This window comes from Vipera berus (assembly GCF_964194415.1).
Source record: "Vipera berus genome assembly, chromosome: 2".
Classification (NCBI taxonomy): Eukaryota; Metazoa; Chordata; class Lepidosauria; order Squamata; family Viperidae; genus Vipera; species Vipera berus.
Window position 1 is genome coordinate 135,957,943 of NC_138203.1, and position 25,092 is coordinate 135,983,034.

At 41.8% G+C, this 25,092-nt stretch overlaps 1 protein-coding gene across 1 annotated transcript in view; it reads right to left on the reverse strand.

The window, feature by feature from the left end:
- The window catches only part of SLC4A8 (solute carrier family 4 member 8), a gene marked incomplete at its 5' end in the record, with an annotated part of 108,312 nt that overhangs the window by 12,787 nt on the left and 70,433 nt on the right, over positions 1-25,092 (reverse strand). The window contains 11 exons of the mRNA XM_081316605.1: positions 1,371-1,622; positions 3,682-3,843; positions 5,045-5,158; positions 9,028-9,189; positions 11,852-11,957; positions 13,661-13,906; positions 15,331-15,464; positions 18,677-18,851; positions 20,379-20,479; positions 21,629-21,775; positions 22,449-22,536. Coding sequence (XP_081172731.1) covers positions 1,371-1,622; positions 3,682-3,843; positions 5,045-5,158; positions 9,028-9,189; positions 11,852-11,957; positions 13,661-13,906; positions 15,331-15,464; positions 18,677-18,851; positions 20,379-20,479; positions 21,629-21,775; positions 22,449-22,536 — 1,687 coding nt within the window. The remainder of the gene's footprint in view (positions 1-1,370; positions 1,623-3,681; positions 3,844-5,044; positions 5,159-9,027; positions 9,190-11,851; positions 11,958-13,660; positions 13,907-15,330; positions 15,465-18,676; positions 18,852-20,378; positions 20,480-21,628; positions 21,776-22,448; positions 22,537-25,092) is intronic.

A 25,092-nucleotide genomic window follows, 5' to 3' on the forward strand; every position in this document is an offset into this window, starting at 1 on the left:
AATATCCGAGTACCACCAGTCGCCTAGCAAGGTGTCAAACACTTGATGACCAAAAAAAAAGGAAAAAAGTGATGAAGTACAGGTAGTCCTCAACTTACAACAGTTCGCTTAGTGACTGTTCGAAGTTACAATGGCACTGAAAAAAGTGCCCCCCAAGCCACAGCCGAGCAAGACACCTGCCTGCCCACCCGGCAGCACTCTTCCTCCTGTCCGAGGTTTTCATTGTTGTGAGCATATCTATTGAGGATTGGCAGTGGGGGTGGGGGGGGTGTTTGGTTTTTAATCCCCCTGTCTGCTGGGTGGTTGCAGCAGGTTTGGGTCACTTCACATGACCCTGGGACACTGTGACTGTCATAAATATGAATCAGATGCCAAGCATCTGAATGTAAATCACAAGACCCTGGAGATGCTGCAACATTCCAGCTGATCGACGCTTCTTCTGGGCTCAGCAGAAGCACCAGGATCAGCGCTGAGCTCCAGCTGGAGCCTGGCGCTGATCCTGGCACTTCCGCTGAGCCCTGACAGCCCTGCAGCTCCAGCCGTCTCTCGTTCAGGCTTGTGTGGTGCTGCCATTCCCTTCCCCCACTACCATTTTTCTCGGATGGCCGCGCACCACCTGCCAGGTGCCAATGTGCAACAGGTGGTACCCGTACCACTGGTTGAAAAGCCTTGCTCTATGGCATTGGGATACCATGGCTATACATAATAGCACTAGTCTGGTGTAGTGGTGAAGGTGATAGACTAGAAACAAGGAGACTCTGGGTTCTATCCCCCCTTAGGCACGAGAGTCAGCTGGGTGACTTTGGGCCAGTTATTCTTTCTCAGCCCAATCACCTCACCGAGCGATAGTGGTGGTGTGGGAAATAGGAACAGAAAGGAGTCTTATGTATGTTCGCTGCTGAGAATTAGTTATAAAATAATAAGAGTGGGCAAAAAAATCTAATAAATAAGAAAATTGAAACCCAGATGTGGAAAGCAGTTATTAACTCTATTGCCTTGCAACCCCGTGGGCAGAATTTGCTCACTGTTCTGGGAAATGATGCAGAAAGATATCTCCTTATTTTCTGTATATAAAAGGAATATCAGATGCCAACTTGAAGGGAGGGGGGGAAAAATATCTTCGGGGGGGTGGGGGGGTGTCAACAGGGCTAAGGCCCACTTCCTTTAAGTTAGGCTTCCAATCTTCTCCTGACTTGGTTTGCGAAAGTCAAAAGTAGTTTTTGATACAAGATATGCCCTTTCAGAATGGGTCTTTCGAGTCAAGGTGGATGGTCTCAAGCCAGCACAACTCCATTAAAACTAGGATTATTCAAAAGAGGGAGGAGGAGGTCGCCCTGACATACCCTTGAACGTTCTTCCATGCTTTTTACCTTTAACACACTAGTGATGAAGACTGAGAGGCCCATTAGAACAAAGATCATCACTCCGGTTACTCTTTGTTCAATTATGCCCAGGAATTTAGGTTGCTCCCCAGGAGCTGCTACAGTAGACTCAAGTCTAAGACTGTTCACGTGACTGATGGAAAGGACGGTGGCAGCAACATACCAAGGCAGCCCCATCACTGAACACACACCAAGCATGATGCCCACCATGAGAAGGTCCAGATGGTAGCCACAACCTTTCTGTGGAAATAGAAATCATCGGCAGAGGTTAATTAAAACCCTGTTATCATTCACTGCGAATCACTGGATATGTGCTAGCACAGGGGTCTGGCTGAGGAATTCTGGGAGTTGAAGTCCACAAGTCATAAAAGGGCCAAGTTTGAAGACCCCTGTGCTAGAGAAAAGCTTACTAGAATCATCAAAAGTTAGAAAAGGTCGGTAAAGGTAAAGGTTCCCCCACAAATGCGTGCTAGTCATTTCCGACTCTAGGGGCCGGTGCTCATCTACATTTCAAAGCCGAAGAGCCAGAGCTTGTCCGAGGACGTCTCCGTGGTCATGTGGCCGGCAAGACTAGACGCCAAAGGCGCACGGAACGCTGTTACCTTCCCACCGTAGTGGTCCCTATTTTTCTACTTGCATTTTTTTTACGTGCTTTCGAACTGCTAGGTTGGCAGAAGCTGGGACGAGTAACAGACGCTCACTCTGTTACGAGGCACTCGGGATTCGACCGGACCTTCTGATTGACAAGCTCAGCATCCTAACCCACTGACCCACCGCGTCCCTCTGAAAAGGTAGGTACGGTGTCTTATTTCTGGATGGTGGTAAGGGAGGAAAGTAGCTTATCCACATCAGTTACCATCAAAATTCTTTCACGTTTGAAAACATGTTCATCTGCACCGAGATTGGTTAGGAACACTTTGCTATGACCCAACTTTCCTCCAAGTGTGTTGCTCACTCTTTCTTCACATGGTTGAGTACTAGGGAATCATGGTATGGAATAAGGACTTTTCACTAAGACGCTATCCTTTGGGATGGAGGAAACCTCAGACTTCACACACATTTAACTAGCGGTGAAAGCTAATCGCTGTTTCCACGGCTTTTTAGGTTTGTAACAGGGTCTTTTATCAGATCTGTTTCCTGATTTATTTATTCTCCCACATAAAACTCTTGACTTTAGGGCATGCTTTGAAATTGTGTGCATGCATCTGTAACCAGCAAAAGCGCAGCTCCTTAAATAGTGACAATTATGCACTACACCATATTGTAGTGTATGGAATTCAATATTCTCAGGGCTGGTTTGAGTTTTCCAGAAATCAGGCAGGAATATTTCCTTCATGTACTGTATATGGAACGGTCAGGGATAGAGCCACAAATTGTCCGTTTGTTCTAATTGTCCATCTATGACATTGATAAACAATCACCAACATGAATCTGTATTGGCATTTTTCTTATTCCTTTTTTTCCTTCAGGGTTTGATTTGACTGGCTGTGCTGCTTCCCATGCTGATCCTTGCATATATATACTGCACATTTGCCAAAAAGTGAACGAGACGAACAAAACAGAGCATAAACCACAGGGATTTATTTGTTTCCATTTTAAAGCAGCAGATACACCAAATCACCTATCAACTTAAGAAGTTTTGATGTGGGACTCTGAAAGAGTAGGAGAGAGGCACTTTTATTATTTAATTTCCTTTTATGCCAGCTCCAAGCTGCTTAATTTTTTCCCCCTCTGGAAGATAAACAAATGTTAACTGGAGCAGAGCCATATGTCTTCCACTTTTACAACAACGTTCCTCTAGAAAGTCTTCAAAATTACTTTTGAATTTGGGAGCGTTTCCATATTGATTCCTCCCTCTGAGATCAGAGCAATCTGAAAAATGCAACAGAACCCAATATATTTTCACACAAGCAATGTAGGATTGCAGCCTTATTTGTCACTTGAAATGGAAGTCTGGCTCGCCCGGTTTCAGAAAACTGGAAATAAAGTTATTCCACAGGAACTTTAGATCGCCATTTCAAGAACAGATTTAAAGTTTTAATCTCTACTGTATGCTATGTACAGTAATCTCTCTTCCCCCCATGTACAGTATATGTACACCGGATTACAGCTATAATGGGATAGCTTTCACTGTGTCAGTCCTATAAAAAAACCTGTTTGAAATAGCACAACCTTCTGATTTTACTCAAACTAAAGTTCCACCTCGTCTGGATTATTATGCTTCTTCCACTGTGATTTTACTTCTCACATCACAGACACAGAAAGAAAAGCTTGGCAAATTATCCTGCTGCTCCGTCACCTTAAGTTTATGTTCTTTCCTGTTCACAATAACTGCTGTGATTTGTTGGTCCATAAATATCAGTATAGTACAGAGTAATGCTGGGATGATAGCTGCTAGCACAGACCACCAGGGATTGGGGCCTATTGGGTTAATGAGCCATCCACGGTCGTCTCTTGTTGGCTGTAGAAAAAAAAATACACAGATACAACAGTGGACTGTGCCGTGTTTGTATGCCCCCCCCCCCACCTGCCCTTGTTTCAGCTGAAATTCTTCTTGCTTTCTAGACAATGATACAGAAATGCCATCGAATGATGAACATGTGTCTCAATTGTGAATGTAAAACCTATGATTCCTCCTTGGTAGGGAGTCAAAACGTTGGTTATACATGATTTCTAGGGCCAAGCCAAAGGAGCATTTTGAGTGACATACTACAGGTTTCACTCTAAAAAAAATAGAAGGGATTATAAGAATGAAACAGTTAGAGCCTGCTGTCAACGCTGCTAACATCGAATGTTCGTGCTTGACAAGAGATGAAGAAGCAGCTATTTCATATGTGAAACTTGTGTATTGCTTTCAGAGATAGGGTTAAGGCTGGGCGGAGGAGGATTGTACCTCAAGGCCATCTGAAATTAAAGAAGATAAGAACTTGGCGGGTTGTCTAACGGAAGAGAAACTAATTCTTTAATTGGAGAATGTGATTAATGACAAAAATAGAAAGGTGGAGAATTGTATTTAATATATTGTGCAAGGCGGGGGGCCCGGAGATTTCAGATTCCAGCTTGATGTCACGTTTCCGACGTATGGGCTTTTCAAGTGACTCTGAGGCACTGTTTACCTTAAAAGTCGTAAACAATGCCTCAGAGTCACTTGAAAAGCCCATACGTCGGACACTTGACACCTGCAATATTAAAAGTGAAATTTAGTTTAACTTAAATTAAACACATTAAATACTCTTTACTTCAATCATTCCTTATAAAGTTAGCCTTCTTCCCCTATTACCAGAATTAAAACCACGATTTTATGGTGACCTTTGGCCACTGAGTCACACGCAAGCCTTTCAGGGGCTGAATGCAACTCAAGAAACTCAGGTTTGTATCCCACTTATATTCCCACCACTCTAAAGTACTTTTCCCGCTTCAAAACCAACAGTGCAGCATATCCCAGATGTTACAAACAGGACCTCAGTTCCCAGTCAGCCAAACATGCAGCCTCAATGCCCTTCACCCGTACACAATTAGCCACAAAGTGGGGCATCCTAAAGGATACCAGAAACCATACAGGACAGGCCTTGGCTTCTCTGTTCCAGTTACTCAGGCAAGAGACGTTTTCCCCATGCCACTATGTGCGCTTAGAGGAATTCAAGATGAGGAGAAGTACCTACCTTGAAGGCACCTGGGACATTCAGTTTTGGTGATGGAATTCCAGCGAAGTAGTCAATTAGGACCATGACAACAATGGTTATAAAAATAGCAAAATCACCTACCACATAGCGTATCTAAAGAGGGGAGAGAAAACACACACACACACACACAAGTCTCAACAGGATTTGGGGTAATATGCATAGGATGTAATCTACATACCTAAATAATCAGTTCCAGATAAACCAAGTTTGGATGTATGGTATTTATATTGCCAACCAGGATGCCTGCCGGACATTGGACAGATGCGCTGTCCATCTGATGAATAATTTCTCCCCAAATCTCAAAATAAATGTCATGAAATTTCAGTGCTTGTGTAAGTAAGGCAATCAAAAGTGACTTTGAACTCCTTGCACAAGAGCTTTTACCATTCTGACATTGTATGGGCTGTTTTGAAAAAAAATGGAGCAGAGGAAAAGACGGGGCGGTTATAAGAAATGTTATCTCTAAAAATTCTATCTTCTGTTTTCAAAGGAGCCAGTTCTCAAACAAATCTAGTTAAACACCATCTGTTCTTCTCTTCCAACCTTTTCCCACAGTCTGCTCAAGGGAAGATTTAGCAGAGAGGGCATGACACCGATTGCAGGTGTCTAATATTTTCAGTCTGTTAGGCACATACAGAATTTGAAGTGCTGTGGTGGTCTGCTTTACACATAAGATTAAAGCACACTGAAGTTAATTTTAGATTTTGGCTTAGGACTATGGATGGTAAGTCATGATTTATGGTTTATCAAACACAGCCACTGTTTGATTTGAACCTAGCCAGATAACATCCTTTAATTATATATAATTGGCTTTAATCAAACAGTCTCTCCCAAGGTTTAAGAATATAAGTATAGCCATCTGGGATCTGCCTATCCCAGGCATCTTATGGACCCATTGTGGTTTTAGAGGGAGTTTGGGGGTTTTCCCCCAAAGATCTGGCATATGGCTTGGCTAATGCCCTTGTTGTGGCTTGAAATGAGCAGGTGAGGAGGATTTAGTTGCACCTGTGCAGACTCTCTGTGGATCTGGATCTTATAGAGCACATTGGTTTACCACCTCCAAGAGATGACCAAGCAGTTACCAAAAGATACCTAGAGCTTCATTGGAGGAAGATAAAAAGTTAATCAAGCACAGGTAAGAAACTTCATTAGGACTTACCCTAAGGCAAGGGTGTCAAACTGCCGGCCCACGGGCCAGATGCATCACGAGAAAACCGCACCCACCCCATTGCTGGCAATGGCGAAAAAGTTCCGATACATCATGCGACATCACATGACGTCGCTACTGACATGTCTGCCCTAAGGCAATAAGGGCTGTGAAATGTACTTACTTCTCCATCCTTATTGTTCTGCAAATAGCCTCTCCGTGGCCCTGTTGTGGGTGATCAGGTCCTTCTTTCGTAGAGAGAAGCAGGAGTCCTTGCAGGGCCACTTGGAGGAATGTTCTTCTTAGAACCAAAGAGAAATATTCTTCTCAGCCAAAGTTTAACTGCTCCCGTTGGACTTTGGATGAGCATATCTGTTGGAAGTGACTGAGACACATCCTATTATCTGAGAGGAGTTCAAGTCAGAAGGTCTTGAGGAGGTGGGAAGGGTCCTCACAGCTGTGAGTTTGCCATCTGTGTTCTGGACCCATGTCCTTCTTGTTGGTTAAGGCCTTCTGGGAGGTGACATCTGGTTGGGTCTAAGTGGTGGTCATTGCCTCTTTGTGGGAAGTAGTGGTATTCCTTTCTCAAGAGGCTATCCTTGGACCAACAGCTCACGATAACTTTCATCCAGTCTTCAACCTTCCCTTTCCCAACACTTTGTTTAAGGGTGATTAGTGCTCAGCTACTAGGGCTGTGAATGGATTATCTGGTCCCTTTTTAGCTGGGATTCAGACCCAGGTAAAGTACCGAGATGACATTGTCGTGCTTGTTGATTACCTTGGAGGACTTGGGACAAGGGAGCTTCAACCATTCTGGCCCTCCTGGATCTCTCAGAGATTTTCAGTATGATCAAACATGGTATCCTTCTGAAACCAGCTTCTGGGACTGCAACGTGGGATCCATCAGGGTTCAGGGCTCTTTCCAGTCCTGTTTTAACATCTGCATGAAAATGTTTATTGCAGCAATTTGCCAGCATGGGTTGCAACACCATCAAAATTTCTCTTTTATATCTTCACCCTGGCTCAAGCAGGTGATGCTTTTAAGGCAGACATGTCAAACACAAGGCCCGGGGGCCAGATCCGGCCCGCAAAGTGGTTTCATGTGGCCCGCGAAGCCATCCTGGAAACAGTGAGGGAACGGTCCCCGCTGCCTTGGCCCTGGCCCAGAGACCCTCCTTCTGCCAGAGACCCCCAGATCTGTCCCACTCCTGCCCAGGCCCCCATAGGCACCCTTGATGCGAACGATGTAGAGCTGGCCACGCCCACCCAGTAGGCCATACGCACTCTAGCCACGCCCACCCAGTAGGCCACGCCCACCCAGGCCATACCCACCCAGCCCCCTGAGGGCAACCGCAATGCTGATGCGGCCCTCAATGAAATTGAGTTTGACACCCCTGTATTAAGGTATAGACCTGGTGCTTGAATCTACTTTGAGGTATGGATAGAGAGGAATTGACCTTGACTCAATCCTGGGAAGATGGGGTGGCTTTTGGTTTTTGGCCCTTTGGGGCCTGGAGATATGACATCTTCGACTCATCGGAGAAAACTGATGTATAATTTGGGAATTCTCCTGGACTTGTGTCTACTGCTTGGCAAGAGGGTGGTAACTCTGGCGGAAAGGGGCAGGCTTCCCATAGATACATCTTCTGCCCAACTGTGCTCTTTCCTGAACCAGGAGGCTTACCTCACGATCACTCATGTCTTGCTTACTTCCTATTTGGATTATTACAACATGCTCAATATAAGGCTGCCCTTGAAGACGACCTGGAAGTTACAACTGGTCCAGAATGCGGTGGAACTCACAAGTGTCAGACATTCCTAGGTTCGTCCACAGGACAACCCTGTTATGTGAGCGGTACTTACTCCCAGTTTTTGTCCAAGTGCAATTTAAGATGCTGGTTATTGTTTTATTTTGAAAGCCCTACGTGGCATGGAACCAGGTTGTCTACAGGATCATCTCTGCTTGAGGACATCTGTGCATCCCACCAGATGGAAACACTCTGGATCTCTTCTCTTAAACCCTGCCATCTAATGGATTCCGACAAGCATGTCTTTTCCATTGCAAACTCTGCCCAATGGAACACTCTCCCCCCCCCCTTGAGAACTGACAGGTTCCTATCCGTTTATCCTTCCAGAGACCATTTAAAACCTGGCTCTTCCCCCAGACGTTGGGACAGGATGGGGTTAGAGTGGGAGAAGAATGTGGCTGCAATCAAGTATGGCTGTAGCACCAGGTTTTTGGTTTTCTGTTTTGTTGCTGTTGGTTTTATACTGTATTTGTATTATTTTATTGGTTGTGAGCCACTTAAGAGTTGTTTTTAAGATTGGCAGCTATACAAATGTTTTAAATAAATCTGGCCAATGACCTTCTTAGCCCAGCTTTCTGCTTCTTACAGGGACCAACAATTTCCTCTGGGGTATCTGGAAGGAGAAGGCAGACACATATCCTCCTCCCACCACTGTTCCCCTTTAATTGGTATATTGGAGATATTCTCTTCCCAACCCAGGGATAACACTGACTCTCAAGACTGCAATCTGTAGGTAAGATAATGAAAAACAGAAAAACAATGGGAACTAGACTTCCATCTGAATGCAGATTGGCTCCAGTGCCTAGAAATGAGGGGAGAGATTCCCTTCAATTTCCAGCAATGGTATTTATTAATTTATTTATTTCAATGTATATGCCACCCATCTCACCTAGAGGTAGTTATGCATTCGAGGAAATCCATCTGGCTAGACACCATCATAAAGAAAAGCAGACAGTAGGAATTAGTCAGGGTTTCAAACTAGTGTTAAGCTGCTGGCATCTACTTACTTTTGTGGGAAAATATTTACTGCTCCTAAATTTCTTCAGTGTGCTCGACAAAATATAAGTAGTAAAGAACAAGATGCAGCACCACAAAAGAACATCAGGGGTGAGAGGTCCTTTGGCTCCACATGTAGATCCAATGAATTCTCCATGCATCTCCTGACATTGCTGATTGGACAAAAAAAATTAAGAAGTAGCAAAAAGTACAGTGTCTTCAGCAAAGAAATGGGGCTAGCTGTGAATAAACTATAGTAAACATCTGAATACATTAAGGCTCCTAATTCTCAAATGAAGAAAACGTCATACAAGAACTGAAATTAGATCTTAATTTCAGTTAAATGTAGTGTTCTGTTCCCAAGCAACAAGAACATTTAGATGCAACTGTACACATTTAATAATGCTTTGGGGAAAATAATAAGTTTAAAATCCAGAATGTTGTCAATGCATGCATAAAAGAAGTGTTTAAAATTTAGCATCAGAGTAAAGCATATCAGGGGTGGAAATTAAAATGAAATTAAAATGACATATGGTACGAGGGCAATTTGGAAATAAACCTCCATTTGGTTATCAATGACAGACACTCACAGATACAGAACTTTTATTATACACATTAGAAAACTACATTACATTACTTTTCGACATAATCGCCATTCAAATTGAGGCACCTGTCATAACATCTCACAAGGTTTGAAATTCCTTAGTAGTAGTGTTGTTGTTGTTGTTAGCTGCGAAGTCGTGTCCGACCCATCGCGACCCTATGGACAACATTCCTCCAGGCCTTCCTGTCCTCTACCATCTTCTGGAGTCCATTTAAGCTCGCGCCTACTGCTTCAGTGACTCCATCCAGCCACCTCATTCTCTGTCGTCCCCTTCTTCTCTTGCCCTCAACCTTTCCCAGCATTAGGCTCTTCTCCAGTGAGTCCTTCCTTCTCATTAGGTGGCCAAAGTACTTGAGTTTTAGCTTCAGAATCTGGCCTTCTAAAGAGCAGTCAGGATTGATCTCCTCTAGGACTGACCGGTTTGATCGCCTTGCAGTCCAAGGGACTCGCAGGAGTCTTCTCCAGCACCACAGTTCAAAGGCCTCAATTCTTTGGCGCTCAGCCTTTCTTATGGTCCAACTTTCACTGCCATACATTGCAACTGGGAAGACCATAGCCTTGACTATACGCACTTTTGTTGACAGGGTGATGTCTCTGCTTTTTAGTGTGCTGTCTAGATTTGCCATGGCTTTCCTCCCCAGGAGCAAGCGTCTTTTAATTTCTTGGCTACAGTCCCCGTCTGCAGTGATCTTGGAGCCCAGGAAAATAAAATCTGTCACTACCTCCATTTCTTCCCCATCTATTTGCCAGGAATTGAGAGGGCCAGATGCCATGATCTTGGTTTTCTTAATGTTAAGTTTCAACCCAAGTTTTGCACTCTCCTTCTATCTGGGCTATGGTGGGGGGGGATAAAAAACATCAATGTCTGTCATTGATAACCAAACGGAGGTTTATTTCTGAATTGCCCTCATATATTCACATCTTCTACATTAAAACCAAAAGAAGAATTGATTAGTCTGAACGTATCGTTCATAAAAAAATCTGTCCCACTTAAAGGTACATGCAGACATATTGAATTTGTCGGATTTATTAGTCCTAATGTCAAAGTGTGAAACAAATATAAGCGCACGGAAGTTTATATAGTTCAACAAATATTATGCAGTGACATTGCTTAATTATTATTTGGATAATCAGCAGCATAACATATGACAAGCATATGAAGAACAAAATACATATATGCCCAGCCAACTTCAGAACATTAACCAATAATTGTTGCTGTTGAAAGGATACAGTAATTACTACTTTTCAAAGGTCTACAAGTTCTTTCACTGACTCAAGACCAAAAAAAGGATTAATGGCTTAGCCTTAGAACTTCAATTATCAAAATAAACAGGAAGAAAAGGGAAAACGTACTGAATTTAGGCCAAGGATCTGGTTACTTTAGGGTTTCCTTTAGCAAATGTAGCAAGTAGCTAGATAATTATTCCATGAATGTATTTACTCTCTTTAAAAAATTAAATATATTGAAGCAAATCAAGTAAAGTACAGTCAACATCACATGTCTATCCCTAGTGATTTGCAATATCAAGAGCCTTGGTGGAGCAGTGGGCTAATGCCTCCTTAAGTAACACCAGCTGCCTGCAATTAGTGCAGGTTCGCATCCCACCAGGCTCAAGGTTGACTCAGCCTTCCATCCTTCCGAGGTAGGTAAAATGAGGACCCAGATTGTTGGGGGCAATAAGCTGACTTTGTAATAATGCCACTTGGGGGGGCGAAAGCCCTAATAAGCAGGCATATACATAGAATGAAGGCTATTGCTAAGCACATTGGTTTGTGCTTAAATTGTAAGCCGCCCTGAGTCTTCGGAGAAGGGTGGGATATAAATGGGATTAAAATAAAAAAATTAAAATAAATAACTCTTTGCAGAGATCTCTAGCTAACAGCCACCCTCATAATTCTACACTATCCCATTTCTGACATCCAGTCAGGCTCACAATCCAACCTGTGAGGGCAAAAGCTCAATGCTTTTTAAATAGACTTCTCTGCTTAATATGCCACCTTACATTTTAAAAGAAAAGAAGGAACTGAATCAAGAAAATATTCCTATTACCAATTCCTAATATACCCAGGTCTTCCCATCAAAATTACTTCCCTTCCCTCCATCACTGGTTTTGTGGAAAAGAAATGCATGTAACCCTTCATCTCTTTTGGAAAGACTAATGTTCCATTCTAATCCATGAATCACAGAAATCATTTTGTCAACCATGCAAGTGTCAAGCTCATATACTTACAGAGACGGTGAGATTACCCCAGGCAACTTTTGAAGGATCGATCATTTGGCTGTTCCAGTACATCAGGGTATCATTACTGGGATTTGTAGGAGCTCCACATCTGCAGCTAGTGGGCACAGGAAAGGGTTAATGAGCATCACACGTAAAATCATGTTTACTTCTGAAAGCTCAATTCTCAATTTTTAAAGTTTCCATTGACTTGTTCTGATTTGAATCTTGCCATTATTGAATAAATTCAGCACACTAATGTTTCCTCCTCCTATTTTCCCTATGACAACCACAACCTGTGTCAATGTAAAACAGTTGTTTTATAACAACTATTCCAGGATCAAAAAGGAGGGGGGGACCCATTTGAGGCAGCTGGATTCAAAATGTTTTACACACTGCAGACTTTTAAAAAGTATTTCAATCTTTATTAATCAAAGACAAAATTAAACAACAATTATGTGAAAGCACAACTTCATTTTAATAATATAGGAATTGTCTGAAGAATCTCAACTATCTCTTTTGACCAAATCAACCCTATCCAAATTTTAATTATTTGCTCCATAAGTCATCCCCCCAGTATCAAAGGGAACACTGAGCTTCTTCCAATGCATTAAGGAATCTGTGAGAGAATCATTGCTCAGGCTTGCGCAAATTATAGAATAAATTGTGTGGACAATAGAGCCATGCATACTAATTACATGTACTGCTCCCCTCAGTGTTTTCTTAAAAGGAGCTCAACTTATCTTTGTTGAGCCTCAAAAAGCATTCTTGCTGTATTCTCTATGATACAGAAGAAGCAAGATCTTAGTCAAGCAAACATAAAAAAGGCTATCACCAGCTGTCCTCGCTCAAGAAGGACAAGGAGTGAGTCAAGAAGGTATCACAAATACAGGACAACCTGTGCAGGCCTCTCACTTTTGGAGCTCAAACAGGGGGTTCAACTTAGAGCAGACATGTCAAACTCGCAACGTCACGTCATGTCGCGAGACGTATAGGACAGTTTTGCCATTGCCGGCAATAGGGTGGGCACAGCTTCCAGATGACGTGTCCAGCCCGCGGGCCAGCAGTTTGACACCCCTGACACCTAAATTGCCCATTCATGCTACATACGACCTCAAACTTTCATTGCAAGGCCCTAGCTGCTCCAGTGAACCTATTGTACACTAGCTCTTATGTAACTATTGTTAGGTGATAATGGCTTTCTTTTATTTCTTATTTAGGAAGCTCTGTTGGTTAGAATGCAGTATTGCAGGCTAAGTCTGCCCACAGCCCGGAGTTCAGTCCTGACAGGGCTCACAGTTAACCCAGCCTTCCATTCTTCCAAGATTGGTAAAATGAGGACCCAGATTGTTGGGGGCAATATGATGACATTGTAAACCACCCAGGGAGTGTTGTAAAGCACTGTGGGGGTAGTATATAAGTCTAAGAACAATTGCTATTTCTGCACAATAAGGAATCTTACACCAGTTGGTGGATTTATATATATGAAGTATATATATAAGTTATATAAATTAAATTAAATAATTAAATTAAATTAAATTAAATTAAATAATTAAATTAAATTAAATTAAATTAAATTAAATTAAATTTTAATTTTAATTTTTAATGTTATCTTAATTGTGGGCTGTATTAATTTAATTTAATTTTATTCTCTCTTTTGTATTGTTTTTACCTTGCCCTGTGAACTGCCCTGAGTCCTTCGGGAATAGGGCGGTATATAAATTCAACTAATAAATAAATAAATAAATATATGAAGTGTGTGTGTGTGTGTGTATGCCATTTTTTTGTTTGAAATAGAAAAAAACAACAACACCAACTCACTAATACAAGGTCAGATGGTCCAGATTGCTATCCATGTAAAATGGGTAAGTCCTTCCCAGCTTAAACAGCTTCTCTATGGCCTCAAAAATGAAAATGAGGCAGATCAAAGAGGCAAAAGCTTCTTCTGTAAACCGAGTGATGTAGCAGACCAGAGAGCTAGCATCGGTGGCCACAAGCAAGAGGCACATGACTGTCGTCCACAAGCCAATGCAGGTTCGTAGAGCAAGATAAGAAAGCTTATAGTCTCTGCAAAGATGTGCCAAAGATAAGAAATAAGGAACATTGCATGCTGAAATCATTCAGATCATAAAATTGTAAAAGTATTGAAATGCAGAAATTGTTAAGCTTCATTAGCCATTAATTGATCAAGATCTTTTCTCAACTCCTATTCTTTCTATAGAAAGTGACAATACAGATAGTCCTTGACTTACAACAGTTCATTTAGCAACCATTCAAATTTACAATGGCACTGAAAAAAGTGACTTATGACCGTTTTTCACACTTACAACCATTGCAGCATCCCCATGATCACGTGATCAAAATTCGGACGCTTGGCAACTGACTCATATTTATGATAATGACCATGCTCGACTTACATCAGCTGTGGCCATTAAGCTAATCACCTGTCATTAAATGTAACATTGCATGACTGTGACTTGCAATTCTCTGCTGGATTCCCCATTGACCTTTTGCTTGTCAGTAGCTGGCCATGAAGGTCACAAATAGGAATCACATAATTGCAGAGATGCAGCAACAGCTACAACTTCAAGACTGGTCTCAAGTTTCCTTCTTCAGTACTGTTGTAACCTTGAACAGTCACTGAACAAGTGGTCAGTAAGCAAGGACTGCCTGTAATGGCTGAAAACTATATATATTGATATGGGTTGATTACTGATAAATGATCGCCATCTACAGCACCTTAAGCATTCTAAGATTTCCACCCTAGAATCATTACAAAGCTTTAAAAAACAACAACACCCTTCATTAGTTTCAAATTCAAAATTGGATAAATGATAAAGAAGCAGTTCATCCATTCTCTTCATTCAACCTATTTCTCACAAGCCATGAAACCTTCCGATTAAATCCACAGTGATTTAAGTAGGAATTGGAGTTCACAGAATATGAGTGGAATAATCCATTGAAGAAATAATAAGGGAACTCCCAGGCAATGTGGCACCTTTTAAAAGCCTGTAATATTTTTGGCCACATATGTTTTAATAGGAATCTGCCAGCATTCCAGATTAGATTACCTCTGTCTACTATTCTGGATGTGGAGCTGTTGTTATCCATCAGAGCCAGGGTTTGAATCTGAAGGGAGGAGAGAAATAACTGCTCACAATTAGCACTTGGGTTGAAAATACTAACCATAATTATTCCTAGGAAGTGGAAGGGGATGGGATACTATTTCTCTTCAGATACAGTATAATACATCCAACTACATGCATCATAACCGTATCAGAATTTCACATTTTCTACCCTACTAGCTTTTCAGGCTTTCTAAGCATTCAAATGAGTCCCAGCCTATAATACTGCTGCCTAACTGTACTCGTATTTTGTTTCGTTTTATAAAAGAGGATGGAGAGGTCAGCAGTTAGAAATAGGTTAATTTATCTCAGTTTGATTCATCATCACCACCATCATCATCCCTTGCAAAAAATACATAGCCTTACTTGCAGAACTTGTATAAAATTTTCTCGAAAACCAGTACTGGTCCGGTACTTCCCAGGATGGTGAGAGGCTGGCCAGCAAAGAGAGAGTAGACCACTCCAGTCAGTGAAGCTCCAAGCAAGGATTCCATAGCACTCTGCAGGTTTAAGCACAAACAAAAGAAGAGAAGAGCTCGCAATGGGTTAGACTAACAGTACATGCAGCCACTCTCCCTTTAGGATTCAGAAAACAGGGTACTTAATTAAATTGCTTTAATTTCCTCTCTCAATGAGATACCACTGAAGACAAGTCAAGGTGATAAGCTTTGGTTCTTCCAGTTGTGTTCTGTTCCCCCCTCCCGGAATACAAACAGACAAGACTAGCAAGAGTTAATTCTACAGACTTTAGTTAATTGCCTTCTGATAAGGCCTTGGCAGCAAAATAGGCTCGTTACCTCAAACTTCAGCTGGAATGAGATAACATCCAAGTAAACAGTCCAGTAGCAGATGTAAAGAAGCGTTGCCAAGAATGCAGACCAGGGTTTCAAACACGAAGCAGAGTTCCAAAGATGTGACCAGAAGTTGTTTAAACTATTGTTCGTCACAAAGTTCTGAGACCAGCCACACCCCCTTTATACCTTATGGCGTGTGGCTCAATGACTCAGCTACTCCCTGGCCCTCCTACCTAACCTACGTTGCTGCAGACACTTGGCCCTGCGTCCTTCTCGAGGGTCTAGCCATGACTCATCTTCGCTAGACTGCTGCAGCTGTTCAAGCACCCGCCCAACCTGGCTGCTCCCCGGCTGTTCCTCTCGGCCTCCAGATGGAGACAGAGGCCTTGCCAGAGAGGAGGGCCCCAGAGAGGGAGGCCTTGCCAGTTCCTCCCCATCATCCTCAGAGTCCTCTTCCTCGGTTAGGACAGGCGCGGGGGTCAGGGCCACAAGAAGTTGGCAGGAGTTGAACTCTACTTACGGGCATCTAAATTCACTTTCTCCTTCCTCCACACTTTTACTTTTAATTAAAGGAGAGAGATCTGTTGTGATGTGGGAAAAAGCAGCACTTGTGCTGGCACTGAACTATATTTTTCAAAGATCCTGGAGCACTGGGGAACTACCAGAGGACTGGAAGAGAGCTGATGTAGTTCCCATCTTCAAAAAAGGGAAAAAAATGGATCCAGGAAATTACAGACCTATCAGCCTGACCTCAATACCTGGGAAGATTCTGGAAAAGATAATCAAACAACAAATCAGCGAACACCTTGATGCAAACAAAGTCATCACTAAAAGTCAACATGGGTTTGTCAAAAACAGATCATGCCAGACAAATCTTATTACATTCTTTGACCAAGTGACAAAACTAGTGGACCAGAGGAATGCTGTAGATATAATTTACTTGGACTTCAGTAACACATTCGATAAAGTAGATCACAACTTACTACTTGATAAGATAGAAAAATGTGGGTCAGATAGCATCACCACCAGATGGATTCGTAGCTGGCTGACAGGCCGTACTCAGCATGTGGTCCTCAATGGAACCGCATCTACATGGAAGGAAGTGTGTAGTGGGGTGCCCCAGGGCTCTGTTCTGAGCCCAGTGCTCTTCAACATCTTCATTAATGATTTGGATGAGGGGATAGATGGGGAACTCATCAAATTTGCAGACGACACCAAGCTGGCAGGAATAGCCAATACTCCAGAAGATAGGCTTAAGAAACAGAAGGATCTGGACAGACTCGAACACTGGGCACTATCTAACAAAATGAAATTCAATGGTGAAAAAAGTAAGGTTCTACACTTAGGCAGGAAAAATCAAATGCATAGGTATAGTATAGGTGGTACCTTGCTCAATAGTAGTAACTGTGAGAGGGATCTCGGAGTCTTAGTAGACAATCACTTCAATATGAACCAGCAGTGTGCTGCAGCTGCCAAAAAAGCCAACACAGTGCTAGGCTGCGTTAACAGAGGGATAGAATCAAGATCAAGTGAAGTACTAATACCACTTTACAATGCTTTGGTAAGGCCACACCTGGAATACTGCATCCAGTTTTGGTCACCACGATGTAAAAAAGATGTCGAGACTCTAGAAAGGGTACAGAGAAGAGCAACAAAGATGATTAGGGGGCTGGAGGCTAAAACATATAGGGAACGGTTGCTGGAATTGGGTATGTGTAGTTTAATGAAGAGAAGGGTGAGGGGTGACATGATAGCAGTGTTCCAATATCTCAGGGGCTACCACAAAGAAGAGGGAGTCAAGCTATTCTCCAAAGCACCTGAAGGCAGGACAAGAAGCATCGGATGGAAACTAGTCAAGGAGAGAAGCAACCTAGAACTAAGGAGAAACTTCCTGACAGTTAGAACAATTAACCAGTGGAACAACCTGCCTCCAGAGGTGGTGAATGCTCCAACACTGGAGGTTTTTAAGAAGAGACTGGACAGCCATTTGCCTGAAATGGTATAAGGTTTCCTGCCTGAGCAGGGGGTTGGACTAGATGACCTCCAAGGTCCCTTCCAACTTTATTATTATTATTATTATTATTATTATTATTATTATTATTATTATTATTATTATTATTATTAATATTATTATGTCACATAGCCACATTGAGAAAAATGACAACGTTGGCAAATTCAGCTTATCTTCTGAAATGGAAGGTACTTCTCAAATTAACCTCTACTGAAAATCAATGTTCTAACTAGCTACCGTACCTTTCTTTAATTTATGTTCGGAACATTAGCCTCCCCTAAAAACTGCAATCCACCCATAAACATTGTAGAGATGAATGAATGAATGAATGAATGAATGAATGAATGAATGAATGAATGAATGAATGAATGAATGAACAAATAAAACTGTCCAGGATATATCTGTGGATATGAAAGATGGGTTGAAATATATCCAGATAACTAATTTTAATCGCCTGTTTCAAAAAAGTAATTATGAAATGTGCCTTCTATCAGAAATGAATATCTGAAAGCCACATTCTGTAGGGGTGCTTTAAAATTCTATTAACAGGACACAGAATATGAATGGGGTAATTTTGCGTCAAGAGTGCCTTGTACTTCTAATCATTAGGCACGCTGAAGCTGCTCCACCAATATCTTCCTGTTAGAAAAACATAGAAAGTGCAGGAAGATCTGAGGCCCTTGTAAAATTCTGTGTATGTGAATGGATCACCATCCACTTAAAACCTTGCTGGGGGAAAAAATACACCAATAGTTTGGAACTGTGACCCATTCTAACTAATGCAAAATAGTATACAGACCAGCAGTGGTGAGGTTAAATGTCCACTGCTTTTGTAACATAGGTTTTGTTGTCACCTACCTTGACAATTATTCATAGCACATAAAAGGAAGAGGGTAAACGTTCTTACTATTTCTCCATCTGTTGCTTCTCCAAGCAGCCCCCCAAAGGTGATCACAGGAGACATGCTGGCACAATACAGGAAGAGAAAGGAAGCTAAACACTTCAAATTCAAAGCATCTCTATAGTCGCTCCAGTACCAAGGAGCTTTCCGTTTTATATCCAAGATCAAGCCACCAAAGAGCCTGCAAAGCAAAGACAGAAATTTCTAAGATGTGTTGGATTCACAGCAGTGAGTTAAATACAACAACAACATAGCCAAAGACAAACCATTTCCCAACACATAATATTGAAAGTGGAGCGGCAGCTCTTTGACATATTCATCCCATTATTTGTCCACAATTCTGATTTATAGGCTTGTATCTGATTCAAACTGAGATTCCCCTGTTCCATATTACCAGAAGCTTTCTTTCTCATTATAGTTCTTGGTGCTAGCAAAAGTGATCTGGACCAATTCTTCAAAAGTTGCCCAGATGTCGCTATCCTAAATCTACTACAAGTACTCCTAGACCAGGAGTAGGCAACCTTGGCTCTTTTATGACTCATGGACTTCAACTCCCAGAATTCCTGAGCCAGCATGGCTCAGCTTGGAAATCTCTCCCTTTTCCCTCAGCGTGGCTGGCTCAGGAATTTTGGGAGTTGAAGTCCACGAGTCATAAAAGAATCAAGGTTGCCTACCCCTGTCATAGACATACAACTGTTTAAAGTTACAGTGGCACTGAAAAAGTGACTGATGATTGGTCGACACAACTACAACTCCCACAGCATTCCCACGGTCATGTGATCAAAATCTGGGCACTTTGTAACCAGCGTGTATTTATAATGGTTCCAAGCATCCCAGGGCCATGTAATCGCCACTTCTCAAGTGGCTTTCGACAAGTAGAGTCAATGTGGGAGGCCAAATTTGCTTAACAACAGCATAACTCACTTAAATTATTATTATTATTATTATTATTATTATTATTATTATTATTATTATTATTATTATTATTATTATTATTATTATTAAATGTGATTCACTTAGCAACCATCGCAAAATAGGTTGTAAAACTGGGCGTTACTCACTTAACAACTGTCCTGATCAGTAACAGAAATTCTGTCCTAATTGTGGTTGTAAGTTGAGGACTATCTGTGCCTAGTTCATAAGGTGTCCGTCCCTGAGTTTATAGAGCACTTGTAATGAAAGATGGGGAAATTTCCTTTAGTAAGTTTGGCCAGTACACGGCCCGCAAACACCACTTCTGCAACTGTGCAAAACTCTTGCATGCAGTCTGTAGTAGCACAGGGCAAAATGAAAGCCTTAAAATTTGGGAGAAGTTGTTTCCTTTATTTATTTATATTTAACACTTCTTAAACGCCCATCTACCTCATTATAATAAGGACTGAATTGGGCAAATAATAATAATTATTATTATTATTATTATTATTATTATTATTATTATTATTATTATTATTATTATTATTATTATTATTATTATTATTATTCCAGAGAGAAAATCAGCATCTTAAGCTAGAGACATTTAACCTTTTGAAGCATCCACAAAATTAGTCAATAATTTAAGCCGCTCTATTGCGCTGATGCCACTGATGGCACTGGCCATGCCCCCTGCAGGCCACAGAGGTCAAATACCTTTTAAAATGCAGTACTAGCTAGTAAAAAGATGGCTTATCCGCTGCTTCAGGGGCAGCCACACAAAACTCCCAGGACTCACTTTCCTGTTCTCTGGAGCTCCGGCCCCATGTGATCCTCCATTTCATCATCACAAAGCTTTCCATTAGATAACTTTCGCGCTCCAGGGATCTTCCTCTTATCCTAATGAAAAGGAAAACTGACAAATTAACTTGATTCTTCTGGCTTTTGAATCAAAGACACAGTGGCCTTTTTAAAAAATAAAGAAAACTCAACATCAAAATGGAGGCTAAGCCTAATCTTGTGGTTACAACACTGCTTGTGTACCAAAAGCCGTATAAATGCCACACAGGTAGTCCTCGATTTACAATCATTCATTTAGTGACCGTTCAACATTACAACAGCACTGAAAAAAGTGACATAACAATTTTTCACACTCACAACCGTTGCAGCATCCCCAGGGTCACCTGAACAAAATCTGGACACTTGGCAACTCGTTCACATTTATGATGGTTGCACTGTCTCAGGGCCATCTGATCAGCTTTTCTAACATAAAATGACTAGCTAGTTTAAGTTAAGATCGTAATATGACTAGCTAGTTTAACATCATAAAATGGGGCAAAGCTCACTTAACAATGTCTCTTAGCAATAGAAAGTTTGGGCTCAATTATGGTCTCAGGTCAAGGGCTACCTGCAATTTTATTTGCACACAGTTGCCTTATTGTTGATATAGCTTCCACTAGGCAAACAGGATCATTTCTCTTCCCTTGCAATTGCAACAGGCCAAAAAGCTGAGACAACTCTCTAGGTATCAGCTAATAAATGACAAACATATATGTATTGTGCTATGATTCTACCCATCTAGTTTACAGATACTGTAGTATCCCCCATATCAAAAGGGACACACTGGCTCAGTGGGTTAGAACGCTGAGCTTGTCGATCAGAAGGTCGGCAGTTTGGCGGGTCGAATCCCAAGTGCCACGTAGCAGAGCGAGTACCTGTTACTCATCCCAGCTTCTGCCAACCTAGCAGTTCAAAAGCACGTAAAAATGCAAGTAAAAAAATAGGGAGCACTAAGGTGGGAAGGTAACAGCGTTCCGTGTGCCTTTGGCGTCTAGTCATACCGGCCACATGACCACGGAGATGTCCTCAGACAAGCTCTGGCTTTTCAGCTTTGAAACGGAGATGAGCACTGGCGCCTAGAGTTGGAAACGACTAGCACGCATGTGCAGGGGAACCTTTACCTTTAACTTTATCCCCCATATCAGACTTGATATTTTAAAAATATTACCATTTTGTTTTATTGAGCTAAAGAAGTAGGCCACAGTTTACCTGGGAAGGAATGCTTTTAGGTGGCTCAATTCTGATTGATGGGTCCCATTCCCCAGGTGGCAGCACAGTCACCTGATCTAGAAACTCATCAATGCCAGCTAAAAGATCACTTCGATCCTTGGCTTTATAAGCAACATCATGGAAAACCTATAGATACACAAGACCAAGAGAAAATGCATTAATCATGATACTTCCTTACACACAATAGCTAAATCAATTCTAATTTCCCCATATACTGTATTCTCTCAAACAGCATCTTTGATTGTCTGGACAACTATTCTGGTAAAACAAGCGAAACTTTAAAATAATCTACCTTGAATGTGGAACAATATATAGATACATATGAAATAGCATCCTTGCATAATTTCCCACCAGAATCAAACATTTTTCCCTTAGCTGAGTGTACCAGTCATCCTAAACTACAGCTGTCTAACTGTGGCCCATTAAAAACAAGAACAAAGCTGGCTGTGATTATATAGTATATGAATGGAAAGCTAAGTAACACATAATATGGGTTACTACAATACATGAACCAAGTCATGTAAATATTAAAAGGGGAGTGTGCATCACTAAAAACAATTCTACTATGTGTTTACTAATGCTTTATTTGGAGTGTGTGGGTCATTACTTCTGACTTTTATGACTCTGTTGGTGTCCTTTTATGTATAGCTCTTTCAAAACAATGTGAACGGGCCCGCAGTGCTTCTCAACCTTGACAACTTTAGGAAACCTGGACTTCAACTCCCAGAATTCCCCAGACAGCCATGCAAAGGTTAAGAAACTCTGCTGTATAGAGTGAAATGATGCATACTTCACTTACCTCGTCAGTCATGAGGGTAGCCATTGACCTTCCAATCTCATGGTATTGCTGTCCTTTCCCTACCGGACCCAGCAAGACAAACAAGAACCTAGTCATTAAAAGAGAAATAGGGGAAAAAAATGTCTGCAATATAAATCAAACATTTTAAGCCGTTTGGAAACTATGTCTCATTTAAATGAGACAGACCCTGTCCAATTAAAGAAAAGAAAAAGTCTTCAAAAGGCCTTTCCAAGATCTTCCAGAACAATGAAACTTTTCTCCAAGTGTGCAGCTGAAGATGAAATTGTGCTGAAGATGAAATTAATTTTAATTTTAATTTTTTAATTTTAATTCCATTTATATCCCGCCCTTCTCCGAAGACTCAGGGCGGCTTACAAGCTTAGCAGTAGCCTTCATTCTATGTATATGCCTGCTTATTAGGGCTTTCACACACACCCCAAGCGGCATTATTACAAAGTCAGCTTATTGCCCCCAACAATCTGGGTCCTCATTTTACCTACCTCGGAAGGATGGAAGGCTGACTCAACCTTGAGCCTGGTGGGATGCGAACCTGCACTAATTGCAGGCAGCTGGTGTTACTTAAGGAGGCATTAGCCCACTGCTCCACCAAGGCTCCCTACTCCCTACTGAACCCACCAAGCTCTGTGTTGTTTACACTAAAGTCCTGCCTACATTCAGTCTCTTGTCCATAAGACATCTTCAACTTTTTTTGGGGGGGGAGGGGGAAGGTAGGAGGTAAACCTATCTCCTTTCCATTTAGATCACATACCTTTCTGGATTCAGTCAATGCAAAACAAAATCCTGAGCAGAATAGGAACAAAAAGGACGGGCCTTTCTAACTGGGCACTGGTTGATCTGAAAGATTTTGTATAATTTATCTGGGAGAGCACTCCTAGCACATTACAAGAAACAAACATATGCTTTCTTCCTGTATATCAGCGCATATGTTTTCTGAAGAGTGTACACAGGTTATGCCCAATGTATGTGCATTTACGTGAAATCTTCACTTTCCTGTGTATAGGCATTCTGCATGCACACACATGCTTTTCCTATGTCGGTTAGTGATTTGCTACATATCTCCTCCTCCAGAAATTACTAGATATTGATGACATCCATGGAAAAAAAATCACAAAATTTTGTATTATACAGTATATGTAGATAAACATTAATGCACATTAATGTAATATACTCTCCCAAGGCATCCCCTACCCTGACATGCTTCATGCTCCACTTCCTGCCTCTTGGGTCTTTTCCCACTTCCACTGACTCCTCACAGGCCTTAAGCCTGATTCCCATTTCCCTAAGCAAAACACCCTTCTCGCTCCTTACCTTTTGAAGAGCTCCGAGGCCTTCCAGAGAACTGGGATGACTTTCTTCTTTGCATAGCCACATGGCACAGTTCTGAAAGCAGCCACCGTTTTGTCCCACTGACAACATGGTGGCCGCATCTGGGGTTGCTGCTGCACTGCCTGGGGACAAACTGCTTCATTTTGCTGCCTTCACCAGCTCTGCGCAATGCTGCAGAAGAATTCAGAAGCTTCTTCAGCATTGTGGAGAGCTCTCCAAGGCAGCAAAAAGCAGCAGTTTGTCTGGCGGCCACCATTTTGTCCCCACTAGTTTATGGGCAGGGACTAAATGGCGGATGCATTTGGATCGTTGCCGCATGGGACACAGTGCTTTGTTTTGCTGCCTTAACAAGCTCTGCCCAGTGCTGCAGCTTCAGAAGCTCCTGCAGCACTGTGCAGGCCTAAGGTAGCAAAACAAAGTAGTTTGTCTGGTGGCCATCATTTTGTCCCCACCTGTTTGTGGGCAGGGACAAAATGGCTGCTGCATTTGGGTCTCCACAATGCGGCCCAGAGTCTCATGACCAGCCCTCCCTCCATAACATGAGGTCTGGAGAGCTTCAGAAGTTAAAACTGGGGCACAATGGGGATGTGAGGAGGAGGCCCAATTACTGCAGGTTTCCGGTGGGGTGGGATAGGGGGAGAGAGCTGGGAAGGCACTGCAGCAACCCTGTGGTGGTTGATTAGGGCAAACAACCCAGGCCCACTGCAGCTGTCCTAATTTTTAAATGAGGTCATAAGTAGCTTTGGGGAGTTGTCGCCTGTAATTTCTAACATTTGCTAAATGGCCTGTTGCATCTTGAGGATTACCTATATTTAATACTGAAGTATGAATATTTATGGATCCTCTAATAGGATGCCTCGTAGTAGGCGTAGCTTTTTAAAAAGGATTTAATAATGTAAGAATAGGCAGTATCCACAGCCATCTAAATAAATGTTTAAATTTTTCCTATCTTGAGTCTACTGAAAAAGTTGGATTTTTATTACAGTCAAAACGGTAAAAAAAATTTAAAGCTTCAGTCTAAATTACAAAATTACTAAAGTGGATGACTATTTTTTTTTCTGAACTCAGTGGAGGCAACATTCCAAAGTTTGCAACAAACACAATTTTAAATGGCATGGACAAATTATTTACAAGCATAAGCTCAAGTGTAATAATCAAGGTGACAAATAATATTAGTAGTGGATAAGCAGTGTGAAATTAGCACTAATTACTGCTAGGTAGATTGAGAAGGTAAAAAAAAATGAAACCCCAAAGGTGGTAAACCATCACTTCGGTTGCACTGCCAAGAAAACTACAT